Source organism: Egretta garzetta, unplaced genomic scaffold (genome assembly GCF_000687185.1).
Source record: "Egretta garzetta isolate BGI_Z169 unplaced genomic scaffold, ASM68718v1 scaffold9, whole genome shotgun sequence".
Taxonomy (NCBI): domain Eukaryota; kingdom Metazoa; phylum Chordata; class Aves; order Pelecaniformes; family Ardeidae; genus Egretta; species Egretta garzetta.
The window spans coordinates 4096890-4106996 of record NW_009260763.1 but is presented as its reverse complement, the minus strand read 5'-3'; the positions used below and the strand labels follow the sequence as shown (position 1 = coordinate 4106996).

General features: G+C 40.6%; 1 protein-coding gene across 1 annotated transcript in view; it reads right to left on the bottom strand.

The window, feature by feature from the left end:
* Window positions 1-9968, bottom strand: part of SLC17A5 (solute carrier family 17 member 5) — a 16961-nt gene extending 6993 nt beyond the window's left edge. The window contains exons 1-5 of the mRNA XM_035901501.1: window positions 9880-9968; window positions 6706-6925; window positions 5045-5278; window positions 4737-4824; window positions 1004-1090 (exon numbers count right to left, since the gene is read on the bottom strand). Coding sequence (XP_035757394.1) covers window positions 1004-1090; window positions 4737-4824; window positions 5045-5278; window positions 6706-6925; window positions 9880-9968 — 718 coding nt within the window. The remainder of the gene's footprint in view (window positions 1-1003; window positions 1091-4736; window positions 4825-5044; window positions 5279-6705; window positions 6926-9879) is intronic.
* Window positions 9969-10107: the final 139 nt, after the last annotated feature.

The following is a 10107-nucleotide window of genomic DNA, read 5'->3' as shown; positions in this document are numbered from 1 at the left end:
TTTGCCCATTACCTCTCCCAATTACTATCCTTATCTTGAATTCCTCATGCCCCACGTTGGGCGCCAAAAAGACTGTGGTGGTTTGACCCTGGCTGGATACCCACCAAAGCTGCTCTATCACTCCACTCTAACCGGACAGAGGAGAGAAAAAGTAAATCAAAGAGCTCATGGGTTGAGATAAAGGCAGTTTAATAAAGAAAAAAAAAAAGCAAAAGCAAAGGCCGCGCGCAGTAGCAAAAGGAAAGAAAACAAGATTTTATTCTCTACTTCCCATTAGCAGGTGATGTCCAGCCACTTCCCAGGAAGCAGGGCTTCAGTATACATAGTTGTTCCTTCCCAAAGACAAAACGTCACAAAAGACGAATGTCCCCCCTCCTCTTCCTTTTCCCTTAGTTTTTATATCTAAGCTGATGTCACATGGTATGGAATATCCCTTTGGTTGGTTTGGGTCAGGTGTCTGGCTATGTCCCCTCCCAAGATCTTGCCCCCTTCCAGCCCACTGGTGGGGGGGAAATATTGGAGGCACAGCCTTGATGCTGTTCAAGCACTGCTCAGCAGTAGCCAAAACATTAGTGTGTTATCAACCTCTTTCTACACACCAATAGAAAGCACATCTCTATGCTGCTCGACCCAATACAAATATTTCACATGTTCTTTCATTCAGAGTAGAAGTTTGTTCCTGGGATTAAAGTTATTAACTCAATTTCACACTTCAAGTAAGAGATTTCAGCCTGTTGTTTCCAAGTGGCAGGAGAGTTAAGAGCCTTTGACCTATACCAGCTTTTCTCCACCTTGGTGACAGCTTTGCTCATTGGAAGCAAGGATTAGATAGCCACATACAGGAATCTACTTAGCTTTAAATATCTCTAATTTCCCAGGAGGAATAAAATAGCAAAACTACATGTCAAACATTTTTAAAACTTAAAATAAGTTTTATAGTATACAGTACTTTTCAAAAAGAATATGGATTGTATTTTTAATAATAATAAAAAAACCCACTTACCAAATATGTAAAACACGTAAACCCAGTTCATGTAGTAGCAAATTAAACCAGACAGTGGCAGAGACACAACAGTTCCCAACTGTGCACCTACCAAAAGAAAGCAAAACAATGTGGAATAACAATAATTAGATCTCCTATAGACCCCCTAAACTAAGTGGCATTTCACAGTTATTTTATTTTTTGGTAATAAATCATGCAGAAAAGATTTGTCACCACCACTAGAGGGCTGCCATTTCACCTTACAGAAACACAAGCACAATGAGCTGCTTTGGCAGCTCTGAGTAAACGGAGTCACAAAGCTCCAACCATCCAAAATTAAAATCAAAAAGCAATAAGAGGCAGACATTGTTAAAACATTACTCTCCAATAAAATGATGGCTCTAGTACATTCAAACCAATGCAAATTAGTCAACTGGCATCGTGGCAAAACAAGACAGAGCTGATCACAGTACAATTAAGGACTTGGGGAGGGGAAATACTCTGACTTGATGTCACCAATTTGCATTCCTCATAACTCCTACTAGCTCCACAGAAAAAAGAATGCTAGAAACAAGAGTGAGAAGGCATATCCATACAACCAGGAGGTTAAATTCCCATGGTCCCTGAATTCAACAGGTGTAGGATCACACAGAGAAGAAAGGTAAGATGAGCACATTCCAGTTCAGATACAAGCCAAAAGCAGGAAAGAACTAGTCTTGAGTTCAATATACATTTTGCAAAGGATGGTGGGTTCCACCCCAAATCTAAACCAGAAAACAAACCCATATTGTTTACATACTTAGGAACTCTACTGATGATAAATTGTCTCTCAATGTTAGTTATACAATCATTTCTCCAAACCTAATCTCAACTCAGAAAACATTATATTATGTTGATACGCTGGCTGCCTAGAGTCTATCTTCATGGAAAGCTTCAACCACAAACAAGAAAACCACATACTTCATGCAAAATATAAATCAAAATAACAACTACATATAGCCTCAATCATATGTTCTCTTAGAAAATCAACATGATCATGATTAAATAAACCACAGACCACATGACTGCCAAAATGTGGGGAAAAGGAAACGCACTGCTAGGTTTACACAAGATGCCTTATCCATCCATGACTGCTAACTGTTGGCAGTTCTAAGCTAGAGCCTCTTCTCACTAGTACACTAGCATATAGTTTCACAAGATACAAAAGGACAGTTTAAAAGTTCCCCATTGTTAAATGCAGTAGATGTCAGTCCCAACTCTGTGCTCTCTGCTTAACTTAGAATCATAGAATGTTTTGGGTTAGAAGGGACCTTTAGAGGTCATCTAGTCCAACCCCCCTGCAGTCAGCAGGGACACTGCTAACTAGATCAGGTTGCTCAGAGCCCCGTCCAACCTGGTCTTGAATGTTTCCGGGGATGGGGCCTCCACTACCTCTCTGGGCAACCTGTTCCAGTGTTTCACCACCCTCATTGTAAAGAATTTCTTCCTTATATCCAGTCTAAACCTACCCTGGTTTAGTTTAAAACCATTACCCCTTGTCCTGTCACAGCTGGCCCTACTAAAAAGATTTTCCCCATCTTTCCTATAAGCCCCCTTTAGGTACTGAAAGGCTGCAATCAGGTCTCCCCGCAGCCTTCTCTTCTCCAGGCTGAACACGCCCAACTCTCTCAGCCTGTCCTCATAGGAGAGGTGCTCCAGCCCTCAGATCATTTTTGTGGCCCTCCTCTGGACCTACTCCAACAGTTCTGTGTCCTTTTTGTGCTGAGGGCTCCAGAGCTGGATGCAGTACTCTAGGTGAGGTCTCACCAGAGCAGAATCACCTCCCTCGACCTGCTGGCCACACTTCTCTTGATGCAGCCCAGAGTACGGTTGGCCTTCTGGGCTGCCAGTGCACATTGCCGGCTCATGTCCAGCTTTTCATCCACCAGCACCCCCAAGTCCCTCTTGGCAGTGCTGCTCTCGATCCTTTCTTCCCCCAGCCTGTACTGATACTGGGGGTTACCCCGACCCAGGTGCAGGACCTTGCACTTCGCCTTGTTGAACCTCATGAGGTTCACAACTTGTGTGCTGGCTCTCGCACAAAGACTTCTTTTAAAGCAGATTTAATTCACTAATACAGCAGAAAACAGATACAAAAAAAAAAAAAAAAAAAAAAAGAGATAAAGCTTTCTGCAGCATTAGGTGGGTTAAAGTGGCTCACGGAAGGGTCTGATGAGTGCCTGAAATAGCACAAAGGAAGGAATGAGACACTTGACTAAGAAGGAAGTGAGGAAATGTGAGGAAGAAAGGATTAAGACTTCGTTCCTGTTGGCACAAGTGAGCCACTAGACTAGTTTAGCTTCTTGAGAAGCTGTAGCTGCAGTTTACATGGCATAGCCCTGTTTTCTTGATGAAATCCAGGTCGAACAAAAAAGCTGTAACAGAATTAATGCTAACAAAAGTGAGTAAAACAAACCACTACTTCATTAAGTGAATGCAAAATTTGTTATCCTCAAAGTGGCAATATCAATTTTGACTAGTAAATTTAGAAAGCTACATTTTTCACCTGCCCCACAAATACTGCATCGAGCAATGTGACTGACCAATAAACCCCTAAAACAGAAGGCTCAGTGGAAATGGGCAAGAGCAATGTGTCCATGAAGATCAGGGAATAATAACAGGGTGCGTCTGACCACAGCTGTTGCAAAGAAAGCTTAATTTATCTCAACACAAAGGGGACCAGAGGGTGGCCTTTGTTTTAGATAAACAGCTATGTCAGTTGAGTGGATCAGCTGACTATATCAACTGCTGAGTGGATCAGCTGCTGGTGTAAATGTTTCTCCTGAGTTCATTAAAAGTGGGACTGCCTCTCCAAGTTAGCCACACCAGCACAAGTGAAGTGAATAAGTGGCTCAGCCCAACATAAAGTATAAAAACTAAACAACTAACAACAGAATTTTTAAGATAACAATAGATTTGAGCTGCCTTCAACCCACATATTCCTTCCCAGGAACTGGGGAGTCCCAGCAACATGACGGTGAGCATATTAGAGACCAGTAATGCAAATGTGTATTGCAATTGCTATATTTTGCTAAGTGTTAACTTACATTTGTACTGTGCTTTCAGCACATTTTTTATCACTCTGCTAAATAAAAAAAAGTCCTCTGTAACATAAAACATCTTCAAATAAGTAAATCTGATATCAAACATTACACCTTCCATGCACGGAATATCTACAAAAGAGTCTGGCCAGGGAGTATTGGACTCTGACAAGGAGCTCTTGCAGCAATACTTGGGATCTTGGGTATTTTCTTGAGTTCCTCCAAAAATACTTAAAAAAAAAAAAAAAAAAAAAAAACCCCAAAAAAAAAAAAAAAAAAACCCAAACCCAAACAAACAAACAAAAAACCAACCACAAAGAACAACCAAACACCTCTATCCTGTGATTCTGCCCCAGCTTTTTTGTTCCTAATACTAAATCTCCTTTCTTTACGGTATCTTCTATTAATCAGCTTCACTGTAACTCTTTGCACCACTTTATGCCAAAGTTAGTTTGAAGTTTATACTCTGTTGCAGATCAATACCTTTTCTCAGGGTTGTAAGAGCCATGAATAAATGAAGATAATGAACGCAAAGCAAGATTTAATTCAATGTTATGCTTTCCAGATGAAATGCTAATTAAAATTTATAATAGAAATCCCTTTGATTCAAGTCAATCTTCGCTGTTACTGCAGTAAAAATGTATAATCCTGTTATCAGCGTGGGAATTTCTCACCTGCATATGAAATACTAAGGAGCTTGCTGCGTTCCAGTGGAGGAGCCCAAGAAGACCACATTGAATGCATAGCTGGGAAGGTAACACCCTAGAAAACAACATTTCATTCTGTTGAAATGTGAAAATTTTAGCAACTTTGCATGTTTCAAAGAGTATTTCATTAAAAAAAAAAATTAAGACTAAGCCACTAAAAATGAAACAATCCATATACTACTCCAGCATACCGACATGCACAGGGTCTAATCACTACAATTTATTAATAAATTATTCAAGATACAATTTCAAGTTACACAGAGAAAAAGGATTACCTCTCCCAGTCCTTCCAAGGCTCTGACAGCTATGAGGTAGCCAACTCCCAAATTTGCAGCTAATGGAGTAAGCAAGGTGAATACAGAGGTACCAAAAACGCCAAACCCCAGTAACAGCTTCCCTCCCATTTTGCTTGCAAGATATCCTCCTGGAATCTGAGTAATGATATAGCCATAGAAAAAAGATCCAAGGATCCATCCCTGAGTATCTGCGTCCCAAGAATACTTTTTCCCCTAAAAAGAAAAAAAACACAAATAAAACCCCAAATGCAGCAAGTTCAAAATAGTAGTTTCTCTGACCACATATTATATAACTTTGATCCATCCTTTAGTCCTTTACACCTAAATTACAAATCTTTCATGGCCTCCTCCTTACAGTCTCCTTCCTCTACACAGACCTATACTGCAAAGTTACTGGAAACTAATTCAGGTAGTTTACAGTCTGTCCAGACATATCTAACCCAAGCATGAAAATCATCGCAACGTGAAATGTAAGTGCTCAGGCTTTCTGAGTTCTAAGCAACTTGGGTTAGGTGACGCAGGTACAGACTACATAGTCTGCATGAGCATGAATCCCACTTCTGTATCACAGTGCAGGCATTCCGACATGCTCTAGAAAATGGCTTTTCCTGGAGAAAATTTATGGACAGAAAAGCAAACAAGGAGATGCAGATGCTTAAATACAATACAAAGAAAGAGATGAGCCAAGAACAGGAGTCACAAGGGTAGGTGGAAGAACGGGATAAGCACAGCAGAGGGAAGATGAGTTTAGTGGACAAAGCAATAAAAGCAAAGATGATTGAGATAAGGAGCCTGAAGCTATAAAGGAAGTCAGCAAGAAGTCATTAACTGTTGCCCAATAAAGTGATTTTGAAGTTGGGATCACTTCCAAAAGCCCAATTTATAAGCATCTAAATAAGCAGCATACATTTCGCAGAAGCGATGAGACAGAATCTTTTTCCCATAAAGTTCGCAGTTATAATTTGCTTGTGATAAATAATAAATGACCTCTAAATAAGCAAATAAAATGAAGGCAGGAAGACAACAAGAGTGCTCAGTAATTATAAGGCAAGATCTATACAAGTCCAGATTACAAAGGTTGTTTGTTTTTTTTTTTTTTTAAAGCATTTTTTCATATCTAACAGTTCAGTTAAGAAATGTGATTTTAAGGATTACTGGAAGGGAAGTCAGAGATAAAGGATACAAAGACAAGAATCATGATCTGGGAAAGAGATCAAAGAAGTGAGGAGAAAAATATTATGTATTAATTTGTAACAAAATTTCATGCCATTGAGACTGTATGAAGAACAGGCAAATATGGACAGTGATGTGAGCTCTGATGCAGATGTAACAGTAACAGTTGATCACTAGCATATAAAATAGTGAGTCACAATAGATCTGCAAGGTCAGATTAGCCAATTTGTAAGGAATAGCATAGAAAGGATGTACGTAAAAAAACTGACCCTGAGCACAGCACTTCTAAATTAGCTAGTCATTTAAGGCTATTATTTTTCAGAATAGCTTTAAAAGAACCGCTGAAAAGGCCATCCGGTAAAGAGCAGCCTGTTCTCTTGCCACCTACGCATGAGTCATCAACCACACACTTCTATTAAAAAGACATTTACATGCCACATTACAGGACAATATGCTTGAGACCTCACCGTTGTGTTGCGAGGAACATTTATGGTGGAAGAATGCTCTGGACACACATTGGAAGTAGTATTCTTTGCTAAGCTTGTGTTAGGTTCTACCATATCCACCAGAGCAACGCTTAGGTTCACACGTAATGCATACAGGAGGAAGAACCCGAAAAAGGCCAGTAGTGCTAGATTGTAGCGAGCTGAGCAGCATGCAGGGACTGAAACGAGAGTAAATGGAAAACTTTTGTTTTAACAGAACCTAACAAAGTAAGAACAACTGATAAACAGTTTTTACTAATAATCTCAGAAATTTATGGGTAATAAAAAAATAGGCAAGAAAACAAGCAAATTGTTCTAGTCTTAAGGGGTATGTTCAATAGAGGTAGAGGCTGAGGGTGGGGGAAAAAAACCCCCACTTTTCTACCAATGTGCAAAACAAATGTAATTCTGGTTTAGACAACTGGTAGCTATCTGCCTAAGTGTAGGGTCTGCAGTGGAAGTGTGGTGTGTGGTCTGTAGAAATGGATTTAGAAACATGGTTTCAAAAGTCCTCTCCAAAATACGGTAGTATTTCTTCAAAGTAGAACTTCACACTAAAAAAAAAACAACCCAAGATTAGTGGCAAGCCTATCATATACATGAAAATGGTTCAAGAAAAACAGAGACTCTTAAAGTAGTGTTAAAGAACAGTCACTAAGATTCCAGGCTGTTTTCCAGGATGAATTTTCCTTCTATAAGTTCGCTTATTAAAGAATACACATTTGCTGAGAGCTGCCAAACAGAGAGAAATAGCAGAAAAGGGAATGGCCAACACTGCAGGGGCACTGCGAAAAAAACCAGTTTCCCAGTACACCCCTCTTCTGCAGTCACCATACGACAATGAAGTTGACAAAGGAAAATGAGTCTTAGATTCAGCATAAAATCTGTATTGTGGCATTAAGTCAACTCTGTCAGCTGTTTAAACCCAGATATTGGACTTTGTACTGTAACACAGTTACTCATTCCCTTCTACAGCAGTACACAGCAGCATTTGGCAGAGACTCTTCATCCCTACCAGAAGACTCAGATCAGAGTTGAGCTGTAACTTGGCCAGCACATCAGCAGCGGCAATACATTTTGTATCTATACGAAATACAGTTTGCAGCTCTGCAGATAACCTTTATGAACTGGGAGTGCCTGAACCTGCTGAGCAGAAATGTCAAATTATTGAGAAACTACTTGAAGAATCTGCTGAATTTACAAATAGTTAGGGGGTAGATTTTCCCCCCTTGTGAGGAAACCATGATGCTAATGGAAAATTTTATAACCTGGATGCTCAAAACTCTGGGAGGGCTGGGGATCAGCACCTGCAGATATTACATCAGTCTACAGTGATCTCATCTTTCTCTGACTATTCAGAATTCAAACGATGAATAGAACAAGTAAATCTATGAACAGGACTGACTGGAGTTTCATCTGCTACCGCAGTATGTCTCTTGACTGGATTCTCTGATCTGCAGTAAGAAGCAAAGAGCATGCCCTGTGGACAAGCTATCTCCTTCCCAGTAACTTCCTCGAAACAAGGAACGAGCCTATGCAATTTTGTCTTTTTCAGTAGGGGCACCAACTGCAGCCTTTCTGCAGGACTGTATTTTTCAAGAAAGTAGTAAACTCTCCCATTTTTGAAGTCTCTAACCCTGACCAATTTAATGTGGAGTTCCTTAAGGCTGCACAAGTTGTTAAAATGAACAGAGAGGCTGTATTTGCCATGTTCATTTAGTAAATAAGTGAGGTTACTGTGCAAATATGGAAAATGCCTTCCAGACCTGTGGTAATTCCAAATCTTGCCTCAGAAGCATTTGAAAAAGGCGTATCTGATTTTTAAATGACACGGAGGAGAGCGGCCAAGATTTTATTGCTTACTTTAAAAACAATAAGCACCAAAAGCAGGAAGTGCTTACTGCACAAAAACTAGTCAAGCAGCTTCATTGTCCTTTACTGTTATTCAAAAAGCAATTTGCCTTAAGTAGAAAATGTATAGTCATATAATTGATAACAATTATTTTATAATTACAGGTAAAGCTATTTAACCGTTCCACTGCCTGTATATGCTGGGGTTAAACAATAATAACAGAAGGCTGAACTACCACACTGATGAAGAAACCCTTCCTTCGAAATGCAGATTAACTGGAACATCCATTACTTTTCCTCTAGAAGCCTCTTACTGGTAAATGCCTTGTTTGGAGAGCAAGCTCCACAAAACAGATGTGCAAGAACTTAAGATCAATGTCAGATTTTTTTTTTGGACCTGTAAATAGTTTAAAATCTAACAAACATGTAGATCTAGAAGTCTGAAACAAACGGCTGCTAAATTATTGCTTCCCTGTCTTTCCACTAAGTGCATTTGCAATACCCAACAATATTAGATCAAGTTAATAGAACAGAAGATTCGAGAAGATTCCAGACGCATTTTGGTCACCCACCTCTTCAGAAGATTACCATAATCCAAGACACACAGACATTCACCCCCCTAAAATTTAAGGCAGCTAACCGTGATGTTCAAGGTCTTACCTTGCTTGGTAGTCTTGGGTCCTACATCTATAGTTAATTCTGATTTCAGGGGCATGTTTTATAATACTGTAGCTATAATTGAACAAGATTCTTAAATGGCAGTTAAAAAAATAGGTCTGTGCTGCAAGTTGCACAGCATTTAAAGGAAGTTGCTCTTCTGCTGTATTTTTCCTTGTGGGTGAGGTGAACCACCTCAATTGGAGAACGATGCATTGTGCAAACTTAAGAAATGTATTGCTTTAATAACTGACCTGAACTCAAATTGCTCTCTTTCTGGCACTTTCAAGTCATTTTGTTAGCAGCCCCTCTTGCTGCAGTTACGTGTTTCCTCAGTAGGTTAGAGTATTTTTGCATGGCATACTGAAGAAACTCAAAATCCTACTTTACTCTCTATACTTTGTTCTGGGAAACCAAGCAGCACAGACAACCCCCTAAACACACCAGCTCTTTTGTTAAGCCCTGACCCCATGAAGATCATCCTCTGCTGTAATGACCTTCGTGCCTTCTTCCACCTTCCTTCCAATCCACACTTCCATAACAAGCTATTAGCCTTACTCAAATTCTGTCTTAAAACGAAATGCGGCCGTAACCTCGGTGGACCCCAGCAACGGTTAACAGCTGGGCCGGCACTTAAACTGGAATTACCCTCTCGTCCTCCCTGAAGAGACAGCAACCCAAGGGCAGGTATTCACACGCGCACGAACTAAGAGGGCTGCACGCCTGTTCCCCGCCATCGGCGCCGAGGACGAAGCCCCGATCCAGGTCAGGCCGCGGGGCCGTGGTTTAACCTGACACCCTCTGACACCGCCGCGTCCTCGGGGTCCAACGCCTTTAACGGCGCGGGGCGGGAGGCGCAGCCCCCGCGCGGAGACC